Consider the following 22,278-nt stretch of genomic DNA (forward strand, 5'->3'; position numbering starts at 1 on the left):
ATAATCCTAGCAAACTGGAAGGCCAAGGAGGACGGATTGCCTGAGCTCAGAAGTTCGATACCAGCCTGAGCAAGAGCAGGACCCCAGGTATTGTGGTGGTAGCCTGTAGTCCCAGTTACTCGGGAGGCTGAGATGAGAATTGCTTGAGCCCAAGAGTTTGAGGTTGCTGTGAGCTGTGATGCCAAGACACTCTACCAGGGGTGAAAATGTGAGACTCTGCCTCAAAAAAGAAAAAAAAAAAGATATGTGTGTGTGTGTTCGAACCCACCACCTCCGGCATATGGGGCTGGCACCCTTCTCCTTTGAGCCACAGGCACTGCCCAACACCACTGAATTTTTACAGACCATTCAACCACTCTACAGTTACTTTTCCACGTCTAATAAATGTTGGAATATATTGAAAATATGTTTATCCAAAATAAATTTGAAACTGTTCAATATACAAAGGGAAAGCTAATTTGGTGGGCATCATACCACTAAGAATTCAATTTGGGGTAGCAATTGACAGTGTTAGACACTTGTCATGACATTCTTTTTTTTCTTTTTTTATTGTTGGGGATTCATTGAGGGTACAATAAGCCAGTTACACTGATTGCAATTGTTAGGTAAAGTCCCTCTTGCAATCATGTCTTGCCCCCATGAAGTGTGACACACCCTAAGGCCCCACCCCCCTCCCTCCATCCCTCTAACATTCTAAAGATATACACTAGAACATAAGATCTAAAGATATACGTTAGAACATAAGCCAGCATTATACCTTGAAAAATAGCTACTTTTAAAAAGTACTTTAAGTTTGATTAATATGTAGTATTTTGAGCAAAATAAGGCAGGAGCCCAATTCAATACACCTAATGTCCTGAGAAGCACCAAGGAGGGAAGGGACAAAACAAGATCAAAGCTATGTAATAACTGTTGAGTCCAGGTGGCAGGTATATTATTCTTTGTACGCTTGCTTGAATATCTACAATAAAACATTTTAAAAACAGGACCATAATGGCTACCACATAACAGCCTCAGTTTCCCCCATCTTTGAGGTAATTAATTCTTGTGTGTGTGTGTGTTTTGAGACAGAGTTTCATTTTGTCACCCTTGGTAGAGTGCTGTGGCATCATAGCTCACAGCTCAAACTCCTGGGCTTAAGTAATTCTCTTGCCTCAGCCTCCCAAGTAGCTGGGACTACAGGCATCTACCACAATGCCTGGCTATTTTTAGAGATGAGGTCTCCCTCTGGCTCAGGCTGGTCTTGAACCTGTGAGCTCAGGCAATCCACCTGCCTTGGCCTTCCAAGTGATGGGATTATAGGCATGAGCCACCACACCTAGTCTAAGTAATTAATTCTTTAATTACTAAAGTTTAATTGATAGAAAGCAGTTGCAAAAAATAAAAGAATCTCTGGGTTCAGGGGCGGCGCCTGTGGCTCAGTCGGTAAGGCGCTGGCCCCATATACCGAGGGTGGTGGGTTCAAACCCGGCCTCGGCTGAACTGCAACCAAAAAATAGCTGGGTGCTGTGGTGGGCGCCTGTAGTCCCAGCTACTCGGGAGGCTGAGGCAAGAGAATCGCTTAAGCCCAGGAGTTGGAGGTTGCTGTGAGCTGTGTGAGGCCACAGCACTCTACCAAGGGCCATAAAGTGAGACTCTGTCTCTACAAAAAAAAAAAAAAAAAAAAAGAATCTCTGGGTTCAGAGAGGCCTCAGAGTTCATGTTGTGTGGATATGAGGGCCCCACCAAAATCCCTTGTAATGGTCACTGTGTCTTCACTTGATTACCTCCCATAATGGGGAACTTCCTATTTGATATCTCAAAGTCTCCAAAAGTACCTGAAGTTTACCAACGTTAAAGTTATATTCTCTCTCTCTCTCTCTCTCTCACACACACACACACACACACACACACACACACACACACACACACACACTCAGGCTAGTCTACATATCTATAAGTCTCAATACTCGAAACCATGAATGCTGTGAAGACATCCAAGGCCTACACCTTCCACTGGGGCTTGAGAAAACCCAGCCTCATTCCTGGCCAGACTCCACTCTCTAAAGGTTCTGAGTGTTCCCCCAGCCCCAGCCTGGATGGCCCCACAAGAGCCCAGGGCAGGAGCAAAAGAATCAGGAAGAGTAATTTGGATGCAAAACAGGTTCTGGGAAGTGAGGCCAGATGGGACAGGGACTTGGCTAGATGAGGGCAAGGGAGTCTACAGTGTCCACAGTGGCTGGGTGTCTCTGTCAAAGAAAAATCGCACTGGACAAAGTAAAACAGGCAAGGGAAACCTCAAAATGATTGCAACAGGGAGAGAGACTGAACTCAACTCTGCTAAAACAAAAGGCAGGAGGGTTTTGTTTTTGAGACAGAGTCTCAAGCTGTCACCCTGGGTAGAATGCTGTGGCAACACAGCTCACAGCAACCTCCAACTCCTGGGCCCAAGCAATTCTCTTGCCTCAGCTTCCCAAGTAGCTGACACTACAGGCGCCCGTCACAACACCCGGCTATTTTTTGGCCTGGGCTGGATTCAAACCTGCCAGCTCCAGTGTATGTGGCTGGTGCCCTATCTGCCCTGAGCTATAGGCGCCGAGGCAGCAGGAGGGTTTGTTTTTTTTTTCTGTAGAGACAGAGTCTCACCTTATCGCCCTCGGTAGAGTGCCGTGGCATCACACAGCTCACAGCAACCTCCAACTCCTAGGCTTAAGCGATTCTCTTGCCTCAGCCTCCCGAGTAGCTGGGACTACAGGCGCCCGCCACAACACCCAGCTATTTTTTGGTTGCAGTTCAGCCGGGGCCAGGTTTGAACCTGCCACCCTCGGTATATGGGGCCGGCACCTTACCGACTGAGCCACAGGCGCCGCCCAAGCAGGAGGGTTTTTAAGTGCTGGGTGGGCTAATGGAAAAGTACCAGAGAACACAAGGTGAGGTTGGTCAATGGGGTGCTAGGCAGAGTTATTCCGCAGTTTACAAAAGCTTTGCTCTGTGATTGGGTCATCTCTGTTTGCCGATTATTGTTTTATCCAAATTAGGCTTCTATGCTCCCAGAGACTGGAAGATAAGGGTGCTCTCTTCCTGAATGATTTCAAAGGTCCTTGAGAAAGACATTTCAGGGTTTTAAATCTAGCAAGGGACCAGGAAAAGATTTACATACATTTTAAAGGAGTAGAGAATTTACCATTAGATTTGGCCCTCTAATCCACAGATTCAACCAAACCTGGACCAAAAATAATCTTGCAGGTAGCTCGATGGCTCACTCCTGTAATCCTACCACTCTGGGAGGCTGAGGTGGGTGGATTGCCTGAGCTCACAGGTTTGAGGCCAGCCTGAGTCAGAGCAAGACCCTGTCTCTAAAAATAGCGGGGTGTTGTGGTGGGCTTCTGTAGTCCCAGCTACTTGGGAGGCTGAGACAGGAGGATCACTTGAACTCAAGAGTGTGAGGTTGTTGTGAGCTGTGATGCCACAGCACTCTACCCAGGGCAACAAGTGAGACTCTGTCTCAAAAATAAATAAATAAAAAATAAGTAAGTAAATAAATAAATAATACAACTTGTATAGTTGTCCCTTGGTATCTGAGGACGATTGGCTATAGGAAACATAAACCCCCCAAAGATATCACAGTGATAGAAAATGGTGTAGTCTTTGCATATAACCTATGCACGTCCTCCCACATACTTTAAATCATCTCTAGATTATTTATAATATGTAAATAGTTGTTATACCATATTGTTTTTTATTTGTATTTTTTTGTTGTTGTTGTTGCTTTTTTCTTTTTGAAGGCTGGAGGCTGAGGACAGGTGACTGAGCAAGGGGATGGGGTTCAGAGAGGGCTGTCAGGAGGGGGTAATGGATGTGTCACTGGTTCCAGAGAGGTGGCCCCAGGATTGGAAGCTATGTGGGTGGTGTGTGTTGGAGGACTTGTGCCAACCTCAGACTTGAGCAGAGTGTAGGAAGAAGAAAGAAAGCCTGCAAAACATAAACCCTCCAAAATTAAGGGCTACAGGTCCCCAGCCCCCTCCTACTTCAGACCCGGGACCAAGTCCCCAACACCCGGGACTCATCCTGGTCCCTTCATGATTACCCAAGGACCTGGGAGGAGTTCAGCCCACATGAGGGAGGGTGGGGTGAAGGAATACTGGCCAGGCTGGGTAGCCGGGATGCTTGGGGCTCAGCAGGGAAAACCAGCCAGGCAGCAAATCGAAGGAGGAGAAGCTGTCCTAGGTGCCTCAGCTCAGCTCCACACTCTGCCATGGGGGTCCCCAGAGCCATTCTGCTCTGCTTCTTTGTGGCTGTGCTCTGCCTGACAGGTACCCAAACTTCCCAGTTCAATAGTAAGAAGGGCATGGGGGCCTAAACCCCTGGATCTGAGAGTGGAGGAGCTGGGAACCTGGCCCTCTGGGTCTGAGGGAGAAGTGGCTGGGGGCCCTAGGCCCCTGGGCCTGATGGAGGAGGGGCTGGGGGCCTGGACCCCTGGGTCTGAGGGAGGAGGCCTGGGGGTCTGGGCCCCTGGGTCTGAGATAGGACGGCCTGGGGCTGGAGCTCAGAGGGAGGAGGGGCTGGGGCTGGACCCCTGGGTCTGACAGCCTAGACTTCAGAGTCTTAATGGTAGAGAGCCTGGAGACCACATCTTCTTCATTTCTCTTTCCCTCATCGATTCTTCCCCTACCAGTCATTTTCTCTGGCACCTCTCTTCCCACCACTCCAGCCCCTTTTATTCCTCTTCCCCAAGCTCATGCCTGTAATCCTAGTACTCTGAGAGGCCAAGGCAGGAGGATCATTTGTGATCAGGAGCTCAAGACCAGCCTTAGCAACACAAAGAGACCTTGTCTCTATAAAAAATAGAAGAATTAGCTGGGCATGATGCTAAGCACCTGTAGTCCCAGATATTTGGAAGGCTGAAGCACGAGGACCTCAGTTGAAGTTGCCTTGAATGTGAGACCCTGTCTCTGTGAAAAAAAAAAAAGAAAGAAAAAGAGAGAGAGAGAGAGAAGGAAGGAAGGAAGGAAGGAAGAAAGGAAGGAAGGAAGGAAGGAAGGAAAGAAGGAAAGAAAGAAAGAGAGAGAGAGAAAAGGAAGAGCTTCTGGGAGCTATCAGGGCTCTTTCCAGAACTAAAAGAGACCCTGGCCTCATCTTCAGGCAACCTCTTCCCCGGATATAAACATTTCAGAAGTGGCTACAAAGATGGAGAGATAGGAAGTAATTCAGAGAGGTATTCCAGCAAACAACTAAGTTTATGTGTGCCTACTTATCCACGGGATAGTTTTATTTCCATACGTGTCAGTGTGTCCTCACTGTGTTTGTTTGTGTTTCTCTGTACCAGGTTTCAACTTCTCAATGTTTGAACAAGTGCTTCCGTGGGCCTGTTTATCTCTGAGCTTTCTTTATAATGAGATAGAAGGATATTTTGCATATGCGTGTCTCCCTTTGTGTTTGCACACCTCAGAGATCTGTAGGCCTGTATTTATCTCTATGCGTCTATGTTTGGATCTGTTTTTTGGAGACAGCTCACTTTGTCGCCCTTGGTAGAGTGCCATGGCATCATAGCTCGCAGCAACCTCAAACTCTTGGGCTCAAGCGATTCTCTTGCCTCATCCTCTCCAGTAGCTGGGACTATAAGCTCCCACCACAGTGCCCAGCTATTTTTAGAGATGGGGTCTTGCTCTGGCTCAGGCTGTTTCGAATCTGTGAGCTCAGGCAATCCCCCTGCCTTGGCCTCCCAGAGTGCTAGGATTATAGGCGTGAGCCCCCGCGCCTGACCGTGTTTAGATCTTTTGATGTGCTTTTTTCTCCCTATGTATCTATGTTGTATGTCTCTATGTATTTTTTTATCCATATGTGATTTTAAACAGCATGTTTTTGTGATCTCATGTTTTGTGTACCTCTAACTTCGTGTTAATTATAATTTCTCACTTTGGGTTTCTGTGCTTTGGGACTCATCTCTCTCTCTCTGGGTGTGATTGCCTTTGCTTCTGTGTGCTGTTTTTGTTATCACCAACCCAGAATCATACTCACAGGCACACAACTTGGTGTCTGAATGATTTTGTGTGGGTGAAGTGCTGTGCCTTGGTTAGAGGAAGTTATATTCCAAGGTCTGGGTGAGTACTTGTTTTATGTGGGAATGTAGAACTCTACATGGATGCATTCAGGATATTTTGTGCATATTTGTGAAATTTGTGTGAACCTGTGTCTATTTTGTTATTTTGTGTTTATATGTATCAGGGCTTAAGTGTTTTATGTGTGTGTTTCTGGAGCTGATGTGTTTGTGGAACAAGATCGCACATCATTCTGCCTGTCTAGGAGCATGTGCTTTCTGTCAGAGGACCTTTAGTGTCCTGTATGTATCACGAGTTCAGCATGAGAAGGGCTGGGCAGAGCAGGAATGAATCATTTCCTTCTTCCTTATCTAAATCTCAGAGGGCTTCCTGGGTGAGGGTGGAGATCTGAACAGCCTGGAGGGAAAAACTGGACTGGCAGCTGCAGAGATGTCATTACTCTGCCATGAGACAGATACAGAGGCAGCTGCAGACTCGGGAGGCTGAGGCAAGAGAATCACCTAAGCCCAGGAATTGGAGGTGTGATGCTGTGATGCCATGGCATTCTGCGGCGATAAAGTGAGACTCTGTCACTAAAAAAAAAAAAAAGAAGAAGAAAGAAAAGAATACAAGAGCAGAGGGGCCTGGCCTATGTAGCCGTCCTTGGCAGGGTGGAGCTGTGAGTCCCTGGGACAGGCTCTCTGACCTGCACCTGTGCCTCTCCTCAGGGTCCAGAGCCCTGCAGTGCTACAGCTTTGAGCACACCTATTTCGGCCCCTTTGACCTCAGTGCCATGAAGCTCCCCAGCATCTTCTGTCCCTATGGATGCTCTGAGGCCATCCTGTCCCTGGACACTGGTGAGAAGGAGGGTGTGCAGAAGAGGAGGGAGTGAAGGGAGAGGGACAGGGACAAGGGATTAGGGAAGGAGGGGAGGTGAGAGAAAGGGAGGGGCATTTGGTAAAAGAGAACAGAACAGATAAGGATTGAAAGTGAAGTGGAGGAACAGGGGGATAAGGAGGGAGAGAGGAAAGAAAGAAAAGGCTGGATGAGAGATTAGACGTGGGGCGGGAGAAGACAGTGGGGAATGAGGAAGATGGGGTGGGAGAGGGGAGGAAGAGAAAAATGAGGGAGGAGTAGTGAGAGAAGGCAAGGGGAAGGAGAGAAGAGGGGTGTGGGTGAAAGCCAGAGGAGTAGAGGGAGGAGGAGGAACGTTCAGACTGGAGGTCGAGCCCAAGTCCCCTCCGTCCAGGGTATCGCGCCCCGGTGACCATGGTGCAGAAGGGCTGCTGGACGGGCCCGCCTACGGGCCAGATGCAGTCCAACCAGGACGCGCTGCCGCCCGACTTCTCGGTGGTGCGCGGCTGCGCGTCTGACTGGTGCAACGCCAACTTCGTTACCCACGACTCCATCCCCAACCTGAGCCAAGGTGCGCCGTGGGCGGGGCTGGGAGCGGGGCGGAACAGTAAGAAGCCGGGCCCACGCCCCCGGGCAGGGAGGGGCGGGGCCTCACGGGGCAACTGCCGTCCAGCGCGGGGGTCGCAGCCGCTTCCGCCCGCCGGGCAAGCGGCCTGGTTCAGCGCGCAGCCCGCACGACTGCTCAGGTACCATTCCCTGAGTGCGCGTCTACACTGTCTTGCCAGCACCCGACCCACAGACGCTCAGCGGCACTGAATGCTACGCTTGCGTGGGGGTCCTCCCGGAGGACTGCGCCCCCGAAAAGTCCCGACGGGTCCAGTGTCACCAGGGCCAAAATGTCTGCTTCCAGGGCAATGGCAGAATGGCAATCGGTGAGACTGGAAAGTGGAGGGGCCTGGGCAAAGGATTTAGAAGCATCTGACAGGCCTAAGAGGGAGGCATGGCCCTGGCCTGAGGGAGGAGGCCTGGCCCTGGCTTGAGGAATGAGGCATTGTGAGAGAGAGGCAGGGTCCTGGACTAAGGAAGGAAAGCTGAAGTAAGTCTGAGGACCAAGGCATGGCCCTGGCAGCCAAGCTGGAGGTTTAGGTACAGCTCCCTCCCTCAGTTCTTACCCCCTCCTTCTCCCCACCTCACCCCGTTCCAGGCAACTTCTCAGTCCCTGTGTACATCAGAACCTGCCACCGACCCTCCTGCACCACTGCGGGCACCACAAGCCCCTGGACAGACATCGACCTCCAGGGTTCCTGCTGTGAGGGGAACCTCTGCAACCGGGATTCAGTGACCCAGTCCTTCACCACCGCCTCAGCCACCGTCCCTTCCCTGGCGCCCCAGGTCATGGCGCTGCTCCTCACCGTTCTGCTGGCAGGGCTTTCTGTATAGACTGCCCCTCCAGGAGACTGGGAGGCAGGGTCGCACACGCTTCAGGCCTTTCTCCTCCACTCTTCAGCTCCTACCCATTTTACTAGAAAATGACGTCAAAACAAGTGTTGCGCTCCTGTCCCTCTGGTTCTCCATCTGCCTCTTACTCCTACTTCCTGACCATCACCCTTCCCCTCCCTAGTCAGCAGGCCTGGAAAAAACTGGACACAGTCACTAGCATCCCGGGATAAAGAGAAACAGATGCATTCTGCTCCACATGAAGAGCAATTCTTTTTTTTTTTTTTTTTTTTTTGGCAGAGTCTCTTTTTTTTGTCGCCCTGGGTAGAGTGCTATGGCATCATAGCTAATAGCAATCTCAAACTCTTGGGCTTGAGCAATCTTCTTGCTTCAGCCTCCCAAGTAGCTGGGACTACAGGCACCCAACACAACGCCTGGCTAATTTTTTCTACTTTTAGTAGAGACGGGGGTCTCACTCTTGCTCAGGGTGGTTGAAGAGCAATTCTAACAAGAACTGTTACTCGCTGAGCACCAGCCAGGCAGCAGGCAGCCCAGCAGGACTCCCTGTGCTCTCCCTCCGGATCCTGATTATGGCTCTAGGAGGCCGCTAGGGGGGCGTCTTTACCGGTATATTATTAATATCACTGGAGGCACCAAAAGCAGAATATGCTAACACATGCCCAGACTCTGGAGCTGTACTGAGTGGACTTTAATCCCAGCTCTCCTATTCAGCCTGTAGGTGACCACAGGCAAGTTATTTAAGCTCTCTGTGCCTGTGTTTCTTTACCTATAAAGTGGAGGAGAAAACAAACTCTATAACAAGAAGGCCTGCTTCACAGAGGTTGGGAATGAGGATTTAATGAGATGAACCTATGGTACCTGAGACACAGCAGTCGCCCAGTGTAGTGAGCTATTGTCATAAGCCTCAAGTCACATATGGACGAAGTGAGAGCCAAAGGCCCTTGCTTGCGCTCATGCATCTAGTAAGTGGAGAATCCAGAGTCCGATTCCCAGCCCCACAAACTGCTAGGCAACCCCACCTCCCAAACACAAGAGTGTTGATGTGTTTGACAGAAAAAACACATGAGGCAAAGCTGAGTTGTGTGAAATTCTCCAACCTGAGGAAGTCAGGGAAGACTTTGTCGAGGATGTAAACTTAGAGCAAAGTGAAAAAAGAAGTAAGAAGGGCATTCTAGGTGGAGGAGATGGCACAAAGGTCTGAGGTAGGAAGGAAGACAGGAGATACAGGACACTTACATGAGCACATGAACTTCATACAAATGGGATCCTACAGCATGTCCTCTGGGCACATCCACAATGTCCCTTCATATCCTTTCTGCCATATGATCTTCCCAACAACCCAGTGAGGCGAGCAAAGGAGTGAGTGCATGTTGCAATGGTCTGAATGGTTGTGTCACCTCAAACACAGTATTTTGAAACCTTATCACCAAGGTGATGGTGCTAGGGCTGGGGCTTTTAGGAGGTGGTTAGATCATGAGGGTAGAGCCCTCATAAGTGAGTCTCTTATAAAAGAGACCCTAGAAAGCTGCCTTGCCCTCCCACCAAGTGAGCACACAGCTAACGGTGCCATCTATAAGCCAGAAAGCAGGTCCTCACCAGACATCAAATCTGCTGGTGCCTTATTTGTGGACTTCCCAGCCTCCAGAAGTGTCAGAAATAAATTTCTGCTGTTTATAAGCCATCCAATCTATGGTGTTTTGTTATAGCAGCCTGCAGGGACTAAGATATCCCCATTGTACAGACAAGACTCCCAAGGCACAATGAGACTACGATTTTTGGAGTAAGTGTATAGCAAGAACAGACTCGGTGTCTTCCTCTTTTTTTTTTTTTTGAGACAGAGTGTCACTCTGTCACCCTGGGTAGAGTGCCATGGTTTCATAGCTCACAGCAGCCTCAAACTCCTGGTCTTAAGCAATCCTCTTGCCTCAGTCTCCCAAATACCTGGAACTACAAGTGCCCACCACAACGCCCAGCTAGTTTTTTTATTTTTAGTAGAGATGAGGTCTCGCTCTTGCTCAGGCTGGTCTTGAATTCCTGAGCTCAGGCCATCTACCCATCTCGGTCTCCCAGAGTGCCAGGATTACAGGCAGGAGCCACTGCCATGCCTCCCTGTGTCTTCTAACTCCACCTCAGCAGGCAGTCTTGTGGAGAGAGGGGGCAAGAACTAGTAAGAGACAGAGAGCTGCGAGAAGGGACGTCCAGCAAACACTTAAAATCAGTCCTTCCAGGCTGATGATGCTGGGGACCCAGAGACAAATCTGACTCAGTCCCATCCTTCTGCTCTTCTCGTATTGGGTAAAACACAAGGTATGAGGGACTAGGTGATCTCCAAAGAGGAAGGCCAGGGAAGGGTTCAGCTGGGAATGAATCCCCAAGAGGAAACCTAAGAGACAAATATGAATCCGCAAAGAAGTAGGAGGAAGGGCTTTGTTTGGGGAACTTTCTCCTAGAGCTAATGGGAAGCTGCATGAAAGGATTTAGAAAGGGGAAGAGGCCTGGTCAACACCAGATGATATGAAGGTCTCCCTGTGTCCATGCAGGAGACAGACTAGAGGGAGGGAGACTGGAGGCAGGAAGACCAGGGAGGAGGCTAATGAGGGATCTCCTACTCCTGGTCTCCTGAGTCAAAAGCCACTTCATATTGAGTCAAAAGCCACTTCTCCTGGAGGGAGAAGGAGAGACTAAGAAAACAGTGTGTGAGGGCTACGGGTTAAGAGGAGTTAAAGTATTTCTAAGTGAGGACAGCGGTTTTCTTTGGAGATTATGAAAGGGAGTCTGGGCCAGGCACAGTGGCTCATGCCTGTAATCCTAGCACTCTGGAAGTCTAAGGCAGGTGGATTGCTTGAGGTCAAGCAAGCGTTCGAGATTAGCCTGAGTAAGAGTGAGATCCCTTTTCTACTAAAAATAGAAAAAACTGGCTCAGCACCCATAGCTCAGTGGTTAGAGTGCTGACCACATACACCAAGGTTGGCTGGTTCGAACCCAGCCCAGGTCTGCTAAACAACAATGACAACTACATCAACAAAAAAATCGGCAGGTGTTGTGGCGGGCACCTGTAGTCCCAGCTACTTGGGAGTCTGAAGTAAGAGAATCTCTTAAGCCCAAAAGTCTGAGGTTGCTGTGAGCTGTGACACCACAGCACTCTACTGAGGGCGATATAGTAAGACTCTCTCTCAAAAAAGAAAGGAAGGAAGAGAAAAAACTAGGCTAGGAGTCCATAGCTCAGTGGTTAAGGCGCTGGCCACATATACCAGGGCTGGTGGGTTCGAACCTGGCCAGGGCATGCTAAACAACAATGACAACAACAAAAAATAGCCAAGTATTGTGGCAGGTGCCTGTAGGCCCAGCTAATCACTTAAGCCCAAAAGTTTGAGGTTGCTGTGAGCTGTGACACTACGGCACTCTGCCGAGGGCAACACACTGAGACTCTGTCTCAAATAAATAAATAAATAAAAATAGAAAAAACTAGCTGGTATTTCCTGGTGGCAGGTGCCTGTAGTACAAGCTACTCAGGAGGCTGAGGCAAGAGGATTGCTCAAGCCCAAGAATTTGAGGTTGCTGTGAGCTATGACACCATGGCCCTCTCCCCAGAGCAAAAGAGTGAGACTCTGTCTCAAAAAAAAAAAAAAATAAGAAGAAGAAGGGGGCTCTGATCATAAAGAAGCATGCAGGGAGATTCCAGGGAGTAGCAATGTTCTCTTGTGGTGTGATATTCCTGGGGGTGCCCTATATATTGTGTGCCAAAATGTACATCTATATTTTATGTACTTTCTGCACATCTGGCATATATCGTTTTTAAAAATGTCAACAGAAAAGTCAAGGCTAAGGCCAAGGTCTTTAGACATGCAGATTATGGCTTCTTTTTTTTTTTTTTTTTTTGTAGAGACAGAGTCTCACCTTATCGCCCTTGGTAGAGTGCTATGGCATCACACAGCTCACAGCAACCTCCAACTCCTGGGGTTAGGCGATTCTCCTGCCTGAGCCTCCCAAGTAGCCGGGACTACAGGCGCCCGCCACAATGCCTGGCTATTTCTTTGTTGCAGTTTGGCAGGGGCTGGGTTTGAACCCGACACCCTCGGTATATGGGTCCGGTGCCCTACCTGCTGAGCCACAGGAGCCGCCCAGATTATGGCTTCTTAATCTTTGATAATAGAAGTCAGAACACTGGGTCTTCTCTGTACAATCAACTGATACAGGATACAAGAGAGCCTGTTGTGATGATGAAGATTGCTTAGTCGAAGAGGTGGTCACACATGTCTGTACATAGGTAGAACTGCACCAATTTGTACACTGAAGATTTGTGGACTTGTGATGTGTAAGTCATACCTCAACCAAAAGAAAACAGTTTTAAGAATGACATATAATTAAATGATATCATGTCTGGGATTTACATTAAAATAACATAGGAAGTGAGGAAGCGAGGGAGGCATAGATGAAACACTAATTGACCGTGAATTGGTACTTACTTGTTAAATGGATACATGAAGGTTTGTTATACTCTTCTGTTAATTTCTATATGTTCTTTTGGGGGTTGGGGGATAATGTCTTGCTCTGTCACCCAAGCTAGAGTGCAGTGGCATCACCATAACTTACTGCAACCTCAAGCCATCCTCCTGCCTCAGCCTCCAAAATAGCTGGGACTACAGACATGCACCACCACACCTAGCTAATTTTTCTGTCTTTTGTATAGATAAGATCTTGATTTAGTTCAGGCTGGTCTCAAACTCCTGACCTCAAGCAATGCTCCCAGCCTCTCAGAGTGATAGGATTACAGGCATGAGCCGCCACTCCTGGCCTACTTCTATATGTTCAAAGTTCTCCTAAATAAATAAATAACAATATGTATATATACATCCATATATACATATGATAGTATGACAATTAAGTTTGCAAACTTGCCAGCATACTCTTACATTGGCCGCACTGTACAAACAACCTGGTAAGGTTTCTTAACTTTGGTAGATAGGTGTCTCACAGCTGTGTTTGTGTCGATGTGTGGTGGTGTCTTGATGAGTGGCATTCATTATTATTGTTGAGTGGATTTTTTTTTTCTTTTTGCCATCACAAGAATGTCAGAGCTTGAATTAGAGCAATGAACAAACATTTTTTGTTGAACTTGACAAGAGTAGAAGTGAAATCAGGGACATGGTAGTCCAAGTTTATGGGGATAATTCCATGAAGAAAATGGCAGGGTACAAATGGATTAAACATTTTTCTGAGGGGAGAGAAAGCATCACTGATGAAGAGAGGTCAGAGCAGCCAGTAACAAGCAGAACTGATTTAAAAACATTGCAAAAAGTCATCGCATCCTTGAGTCAAAATCATCAGCTGACTGTGCATAGCATAGCAGATGGAGTAAATTTTGATAGAGAAACAGGAAAATCTTAGCCATCAACTCCTGGCTCTTGGCTCACAACAATGCACCAGCTCACATCACACTGTGAGGGAGTTTTTAGCCATTAAACAAATAACTATATTGGGACACCATCCCTACTCACCTGATATGGGCCCAGATGACTCTTTACTCAAAGATAAAGGAAATATTGACAAGAAGACATTTTGATGACATTCAGAACAACAAAGGTAATTTGATGGCAGCTCTGATGGCCATTCCAGGAAGAGTTCCAAAATTGCTTTGAAAGGTGCAAATAGGACTAGGTGCTGGCACTGGTACATAGCTTCCCAAGGGGAGTACTTTGAAGATGACTGTAGTGATGTTCAGCAACGAGGTATGTAGCACTTTTTCTAGGATGAGTTTGCAAACTTAATTGTCAGAACTTCATATATATGAATAGGAACATGATAGATGATAGATAGCTAGAACACATACCCACTTAACTCACAGTTAGCCATGCACCCCCTCTCTTGGGAACTCATATGTCTGCCTTCCCTAAGGGGTCTCATATGACATTCCTCCTTCCCTAGATTCCCCCACACTTAATGGAAGTGAAAGCCCAGGTCAGCACCAAGGACAGATCCACAGTGTTGGGTCTCAGAACCACAGACAGCAACTCAGCTAGTGGAGGGGCAAAAGACAGGGAAATGGAGAAATGCCATCCTTCTCCCCTCCTGAGTGAGCGTGGAAGAGGACAAAAGGATAGAGTCGGAAGGCCTAATTATTAAACAAGAGCATCTTTTTTCTTTTTCGTCTTATTTTTTTTTACAAAAGTTTATCTAAAATGCACAGTAGTCTCCAAGACAACATTTCATTTTAGCCATAAATGGCAAAAGATATAGTAATCCCTCCACAGTGGTTATGGTACCAGCCTGTAATCCTATCACTCTCAGAAGCTGGGAGGATTGCTTGAGGCCAGGAGTTTGAGGCACCATCGTCTCAGGCACAAGGAACAGCTTACTGTTTGCCAGATTTCTTCATTCCACCTGTGGCCAGGGGCCCCTTCCCTGCAGCCTTCACTTTCAGCTCCTTGAGTTTCTTCTGCTCCTCTTTTTGTTTCTGTTTGAATGCCATCTTCCTCATCCATGCTGCTGGCCTGCTTCTTAGGATATTTAAGGGGCTTTCTCTTGCCACCTTCACTGCCCGACACGGTGCTGCCGCCTCTTCCCAGACCCTGCCACTGGAAACATAAACAAGGGCATCTTTTAAACAAATATTCCTTGAGCATCCCCTATGTATCAGGCACTTTTCTGAACACAGGGAGGCAAAGTCTCTGGCCTTAAACAATTGGACAAATAAAAAGACTGGATCATTTTGGGCCATGCCTGTGGCTCAAAGGAGTAGGGCACCGGCCCCATATGCCAGAGGTGGCGGGTTCAAACCCAGCCCTGGCCAAAAACTGCAAAAAAAACTGGATCATTTTATATAGTCATAAGAACCATGGTATGACTCAGGGCCTGTAGCACGGTGGTTACGGCACCAGCCACATGCACCGAGGCTGGTGGGTTTGAGCCCGGCCCAGGCCAGCTAAACAACAATGACAACTGCAACAAGGAAATAGCCAGGCATTGTGGCAGGGACCTGTAGTCCCAGATACTTGGGAGGCTGTGGCAAGAGAATCGCTTAAGCCCAAGAGTTTGAGGTTGCTGTGAGCTGTGACACTGTGGCACTCTACTGAGGGCGACATAGTGAGACTCTGTCTCAAAAAAAAAAAAAAAACACGGTAAAAATAAAGCAGTGAAATAAAATATAGAAAGATTGAGAGGCATAGGATGGACAATTTTGAAGAGGTGGTCAAGGAAGAGATGATAGTTAAGCAGAAAATTGAATGAAGAGAGGGAATGATCCACAGGGAGATATGAGGTAAAAGTATTCAAGCAGAGGGAATAGAAAATGCCAAGACTCTGAGGCAGAAAAGAGCATGGTGTGTTTGAGGATCAGCAAAAGGACCGAGGTGGTGAAGCAAAGTAAATAGAGAGGAAATGCAGGGGCTAGATGAGTTTTGGCAAGATAGGGGAGAAAGGTACAGCATAAGAGAGACAGGAAAATATGGAGCACAAGCAGAGATTGATTGAGAAAGAGTCAGAGCCGAAAAGAAAGGAACAATTGATGCTAGCTGTAATTTATAGAGTGCAATTTTCATTATCTATGCCATGATCTTCTTATCTATTCATATACATATATATTCATATGTACACTTTTTATTATGGAAAACTTCAAAAATACAGAAGTAAACTGAAGAGCATAATGTTTATTTGTTATTATTGCATAACAAATCACTCCAAAATTTAATGTCTTTTTTTTTTTTTTTTTTTTTTTGAGATAAGGTCTCACTCTATAGCCTGGACTAGATAGAGTCCAGTGATGTCATCATAGCTCACTGCAACTTCAAACTCCCAGGCTCAAAGAATGCTCTTGCTTCATCCTCCTAAGTAATTGGGGCTTCAGGTATGTAATACCACACTCAGCATATTTTTCTATTTTTTAATTTTTTTTTTTTTTTTTGTAGAGACAGAGTCTCACTTTACTGCCTTCAGTAGAGTGCCATGATGTCACAGGACTCACAGCAACCTCCAGCTCTTGGGCTTCAGTGATTCTCCTGCCTCAGCCTACCGAGCAGCTGGGACTACAGGCACCCGCCACAACGCCTGGCTATTTTTTGGTTGCAGTTCAGCCGGGACTGGGTTTGAACCCACCACCCTCAGTATATGAGGCCAGCGCCCTACTCACTGAGCCACAGGCACCACCCATTTTTCTATTTTTTAGAGAGATGGGGTCTTGTTCTGTTGCATAAACTGGTCTTGAACTCCTGGCCTCAAGCACTCCTCCTGTCTCAGTCTTCCAAAGTGATAGGATTATAAGCAGGAGCCACTCTGCCTGGCCAAAGATGTAATGTCTTAAAACAAACAAACAAAACAAAATATATTATTTCTCATGATTCCAAGGGTTGACAGGGCACTTCTGCTGGCTTCTCCTAAAGTCACTCATGATTGCATTCTGCTAGGGCTGGACCAGATCTTTTAGCCAGAGTGCCTTGACTCTCCCCTACATGGCCTCTCCATGTAGCTTGGGCTTCCTCACAGCATGGTAGTCGTTACGATCTAAGGGCACAAAAGCAGAAGTTCTGGTTCTCTTAACTACTGAACCTGAAATTGGCTCCTCATTATTTCTGCTGCATTCTGTTAATCAAAGCAAGTCATGGACCAGCCAGATTGAAGAAGGAACATATTTTACTTCTCTATACTAGCCCCGTGCCAGTATAGAGAGGAGAGGAGTCACTGGCAGCCAACTTAGGAAACAATGCACCAAAAGTGCTCAACATACCCCAAGTCCTGTGTTGAGAGCTCCAGATACTCACCTCACCTAATCTTTAAGGAACCCTATGACATGGACTTCACTAGGTATACAGTTGGGAACAGCAACCAGTCTTGAACTGGTCTGTCTCTAAACCAAGTTGTGTGCGTATATTATATTTCACACAAAAATAAAGTCAATGGCCCCATCAAGATCGAAACTGAGGTCTCTAGACTCCCAGATTGTGATACACATAGATTATGTGTACAGATACTATATATATATGTAGGTGTGTGTATAGGGAGTCTATGTGTATGTTTGTTAACATAATAATATCCATAATTTTTATTCTGTTGGAAATACAGAGATATAAAGAGGAGAATAATAAAAAACACAGAAAAATAATGAGAAAGGAGAAAAGCATGCACTTGGAGACCAGCACCAGGAGATAGAAACAGAAGCAAGGCCAAAGAGAATCAAGGACTCAGAGTGAGAACAAGAGAGACTGAAATTGGTGGAACCATGAGATCTTCCTCCTTTAGCCTGGAAGCTCTACGAGGATAAGGATTTTGTCTGTTTTTGTTTCCAATTCTTAGTGCAATGCCTGGCACCAGTAGGTATTCAATAGAAGCTGACAAATCGCTTGGACAAGCAGAGTGCCTGCAGTTCTCAAAGTCACCACGAGGGAGCAGTATTTATATGTCCTGCCTCCTCTGAACTCCAAGGTCCCAGAGACAGACAGAGGTGGCAGATTTGCCACCATAGACCTCCGACTTTCTGGATGTATTACCAGGGGCTCAGCCCTGCCTTCCTCTGTACAAGCCCGGAGCGATGAGTGACCTTTCCAATTGAGACACCCTCTTCTTCACTCCCCTCCACCACTCTGCCCAGTTAAACAACCCTTTGTCCTTGGCCCCTTCCGACTGAGCCCCAAGGCACCTGGGTCCTTTCCAGGCCCGGAGATAGAGTTGGGACAAAGGTGGGGCAACTGGGACAAGGCCAAGGAAAAGTCCTGAAGACTCTGGAATCAGTTCTTCCAGTGTATGGAGCATAGCTTCCTCCTCCGTCAGACTAGGCATCCAGACCCCCAGCCACTCCTCCCTCAGACGCAGGAGTCCTGCATCTCAGCCCCTCCTCCCTCATGCTAGGATTCCAGGCCCCAATCCCTCTTCTCTTAGACCCAGGGGTGCAGGCCCCCAGCCCCTCCTCCCTCAGACTACAGTTCAGGCCCCAGCCCCTCCTCCCTTAGACCCAGGGGTGCAGGCCCCCAGCCCCTCCTCCCTCAGAGTACAGTTCAGGCCCCAGCCCCTCCTCCCTTAGACCCAGGGGTGCAGGCCCCCAGCCCCTCCTCCCTCAGACTACAGTTCAGGCCCCAGCCCCTCCTCCCTTAGACCCAGGGGTGCAGGCCCCCAGCCCCTCCTCCCTCAGAGTACAGTTCAGGCCCCAGCCCCTCCTCCCTTAGACCCAGGGGTGCAGGCCCCCAGCCCCTCCTCCCTCAGACTACAGTTCAGGCCCCAGCCCCTCCTCCCTTAGATCCAGGGGTGCAGGCCCCCAGCCCCTCCTCCCTCAGAGTACAGTTCAGGCCCCAGCCCCTCCTCATGGGCCCCTCCTCTTAGGCACTTTGCTCCTTTGGCTTTCCCTTTTCCTCTCTTTTGTAGACACCCCTCTCCCCATCCACTCCCTGCTCCAGGGCCGAGACCAAGGCTGAGTCACAGGAAGCTCTGGGGGCCCTGAGTCACCCCTGCCTCCCCTCTCAGCCCCTCCCTGGGCCAGAGCAGCTGGCTGTGGACGGCAGTTTCCCACCAATTGACCCCATATCCCTGGACTTCCGTTTGAAGGCAGGTGCCCCTCTTTCCATGACCCCATTGCTACTACCCAGGCATCTCCCTGCCCAGCCTTTGCTATTTTTTTCTCTTTTAGTTGTGGTCTGTTTGTAGACAAAATTGCTCTCTCCTCCAACTTCCATGTCTTGATTCTGGCTTCTACTTTCCCTTCACCTCTCGGTGTCTTCTCTCTCCACCTCCTTGTTTTTTTAATATATTCTCCCTCTCCCTCTAACTAAATCACTCAAGGTCTCTTTTTATTGTGGTTGTTTTGAGAAAGGATTTCACTCTGTCCCTGGGCTAGAGTTGAGTGGCATCATCATTGCAACCTCCAACTCCTGGGCTCAAGTGACCCTCCTGCTTCAGCCTCTCAAAGTGCTGAGAATCCAGGTGTCAACCACTATAATGTCTCGCTGATTCTTCCCCTCCTTCCCTTCCTTCCTTCCTTTTCTCTCTCTCTCTCTCTCTTTCTTTTCTTTTTGAGATAGAGTGCCTGGGTAGAGTGCCATGGCATCACAGTTTACAGTAACCTCCACTCCTAGGCTTAAGTGATTCTCTTGCCTCAGCCTCTCAAGTGGTTGGGACTACAGGCCCGACACAACGCCTGGCTTTTTTTTTGGTTGTAATTGTCATTGTTGTTCGGCAGGCCCTGGCCGAATTGGAACCCGCCAGCTCTGGCATATGTGGTCGGCACCTTAACTGCTTGAGCTACAGGCCCTGAGCCCTCTCTCACTCTGTTTCAATCTGCGTGTCAATTTTTCATTAGTGCCTGAACTGGGGCACCGATGCCATGGAGGGGCTGGAGCTGAAGGTCTGTTTCGTGGCTCCCACCCCTGTTTCTCTAGCCCTTGGCTTCTGAGTGGATCTGGGGGAAGAAACAAGGCTGCCCACAACTGTGCCAGTGAACAGCAAAGGGAATCCAAGGCAGAGACAAGCACAGTGAGAGAGAGACTGAGGGCCAAAGGGAGATTTGGAGACAAGGAGAGAGAGATACAAAGAAACAGAGACACAGACATAAATAGAGAGAGATTGATTCATCCAGAGACAGAGACAGAAACACAGAGCCCGAGAGACAAAATGAGGCAGAAAAGAAAGCACAGAGTTGGAGGCAAGAGAGACACAGAGGGACAGAGACCCCGATAGCAAGGAACACAGAAAGAAATCGAGGCAGAGACCATGGCAGGGTGAGAGAAGGGAAAACAGAGCAGGACGGAGACAGAGACAGAGGCTGAGATATAAGACAGACACAGAGACACAAAGAAGGCAAGAGAGGCAGAGACAGAGAGACAGATGGACGGTGAAATTGAGACACAGAAACCGGCAGAGATGGAGGGAGACAGAGAGACATGAGGCAGAGATCAAGACAAACCAAGAGGCTCCCAGAGCAGGAGATACTGAGAAAGGAGGCATGGCCCAGAGAACTGGAGGGAACCAGGGAGAGAGGACAGAGGCGCTGGGAGCCGGGTGCTGGCCCACAGGGCGGTGGTGTGCAGCGGGCCCAGGCCACAGCCTCAGGAGTGCCGGTGGCAGCATTTTCCCTGAGTGGACACACGTGTGGTGTCTGGGTGTGCCTGGGCATGTCCCCATCCCTCTTCCACTGTGTCTCACCCAAGAGGGAATTATGTGTGTGCCGTGGAGCAGAGCTCCACGTAAGTTGTGTTTTGGTCACCGGGTGTGTCCGTAGCTGTGGTTTGGTGTCTCTGGGTGTAGCCTGTGGGTTGTGTTGGTGTATTGCCAGGCATGTCTGTACGTGAGTCTCTTATTTCCCTGTGGCCAGTGAGTCCATGTTCCTTCATGATCTGGGACACAGGGAGGGCAGGGGTTGTGTCTGAGTGCTCCTCGGAGAACAGTGTCACCAGATCAGGGTGTGACACTATGAGAGGGAATTTGTTTCACCATGTCAGTGTGTCCCTGTGTGTTGCTGTAGGAAGGTGTTGGGCTTTATCCCAAAATATGAGGTCTAGGTCCACATGTTACTGTTGTGCTGCTCCATGCCGTCACATCCTAGGTCGTGTGCCCCTGTGGGAGTCACTGCACATCTTACACAGCATTTGCTGTTCTGTGTTTCACCTCTTTGGGAGTCTCTTCCTTCCCAGCCAAGAACACAGGCTGAGTATCCGCTACTTGAATTGTGCTGTGTGTGTGTCTGTGTGTTGGGTTCAGCCGGATGACAGCCCCTTGAGTGTCGGCTGAGTCAGTGGGTCACATCTGGTGTTTGTGACATGTTGTGTGTGTTAGGAATGTTGTATTAATGTGTTTTGTGTATTGCTGTGCTGATGCTGTGTTTGTGTGCCACACATGTTGGAATGTAGGCGTGCTGGGCCATGAGTAGGGGTTGCATGTGGTATCTGGGAGTGGCTATGGGTCTGGGGTGATGGCATATGTTGCATTTGGGCATTGGGGTCCGTGGAGCTCCAATCCACTGCCTTCCCCTGGGGCACCATACTAGGTTGTATCTGGTATGGCCAAAATAAAACAAAATGTCTTACTTCCAGCGTGTTCTGCTTGGGCTTCTCCGTGTCATTTACTTTACAAGTGTCCGTAAAGTTCATGTGCAATTAAATTAGTTGTAAATTTTAAACTGCACATGAACTTTATGGATACCCTGTACATCACAGGCCTCTACACATATCCATTCATACTGTCCTCTGACCATAAATTTGACTCGCATTGTGCGCCAGGACATGTGCATTCAGGTGATTCACCAGGTGTTGTGAGTCATTATTGCCAGTGTGTGTGTTGGAGTTGCCACGAACCACGATGTGTGTCAGTGTGAGTTTCTCTAGGGTGACTGGGGACTGCCATCAGTGTGTCCCTAAATGGTATGTGTCTGCACGCACACATTGGATATTATTCCATAGTGTGTGATATTTGGGAACTGCAAGTGCATTGTTTTTTGTTTTTTTTTTTTGTTTGTTTGTTTGTTTTTGCAGTTTTTTGCCAGGGCTGGGTTTGAACCCGCCACCTCTGGCATATGGGGCCAACTCCCTACCCCTTTGAGCCACAGGTGCCGCCCTGCAAGTGCATTGTTTTAGGGGTTTTTTTGCGCCACGTCTCACTCTGTCACCCTGGGTAGAGTGCTGTGGGGTCGTTGTAGCTCACAGCAACCTCAAACTCCTGGGTTTAAGCGGTCCTCTTGCCTCAGCCTCCCAAGGAGCTGAGACTACAGGCACCTGCCCCCGTGCCCAGCCAGTTTTTTGTAATTTTAGTAGAGACGGGGTCTCACTCTTGCTCAGGTTGGTCTTGAACTCCTGAGCTCAGGGATCCTCCTGCCTTGGGCTCCCAGAGTGCTAGGATTACTACAGGTGTGAGCCACCACGTCCAGCCATTAATTTTAATATATTTTATTTAAATCAATATATCGAAAATAGTATCATGCCCATATATGCAAGTGTGTTGTTTACACAGGTGTGGTGTGTGGCGTTTGAGTATCACT

At 48.3% G+C, this 22,278-nt stretch overlaps 1 protein-coding gene and 1 pseudogene across 2 annotated transcripts; one reads left to right on the plus strand and one right to left on the minus strand.

Annotated features, from left to right (window-relative positions):
• Positions 1 to 4,163: 4,163 nt before the first annotated feature.
• Positions 4,164 to 10,007, plus strand: LYPD5 (LY6/PLAUR domain containing 5). Its single transcript, XM_053606263.1, has 5 exons — positions 4,164 to 4,292; positions 6,746 to 6,874; positions 7,267 to 7,443; positions 7,658 to 7,804; positions 8,077 to 10,007. Exons 1-5 carry the CDS (start codon positions 4,235 to 4,237, stop codon positions 8,310 to 8,312), a joined length of 747 nt encoding a protein of 248 aa, XP_053462238.1. The 5' UTR covers positions 4,164 to 4,234; the 3' UTR covers positions 8,313 to 10,007.
• Positions 10,008 to 14,384: 4,377 nt separating this feature from the next.
• On the minus strand, positions 14,385 to 21,394 carry LOC128596583 (translation machinery-associated protein 7-like; annotated as a pseudogene). Its single transcript, XR_008383114.1, has 2 exons — positions 21,332 to 21,394; positions 14,385 to 14,905 (listed from the first exon to the last, which is right to left on the minus strand). The product of XR_008383114.1 is annotated as a translation machinery-associated protein 7-like (transcript).
• Between the last annotated feature and the right edge of the window lie 884 nt (positions 21,395 to 22,278).

The sequence above is a fragment of the Nycticebus coucang genome, chromosome 10 (genome assembly GCF_027406575.1).
Source record: "Nycticebus coucang isolate mNycCou1 chromosome 10, mNycCou1.pri, whole genome shotgun sequence".
NCBI classification, from domain to species: Eukaryota; Metazoa; Chordata; class Mammalia; order Primates; family Lorisidae; genus Nycticebus; species Nycticebus coucang.

Bases quoted from the DNA above. Each gene is read 5' to 3' on its own strand.
- LYPD5 (XM_053606263.1), top strand. From the start codon at position 4,235: ATGGGGGTCCCCAGAGCCATTCTGCTCTGCTTCTTTGTGGCTGTGCTC. The intron at 6,875-7,266 runs GTGAGAAGGAGG...CCCTCCGTCCAG, and splicing joins CATCCTGTCCCTGGACACTG to GGTATCGCGCCCCGGTGACC. The intron at 7,805-8,076 runs GTGAGACTGGAA...ACCCCGTTCCAG, and splicing joins CAATGGCAGAATGGCAATCG to GCAACTTCTCAGTCCCTGTG.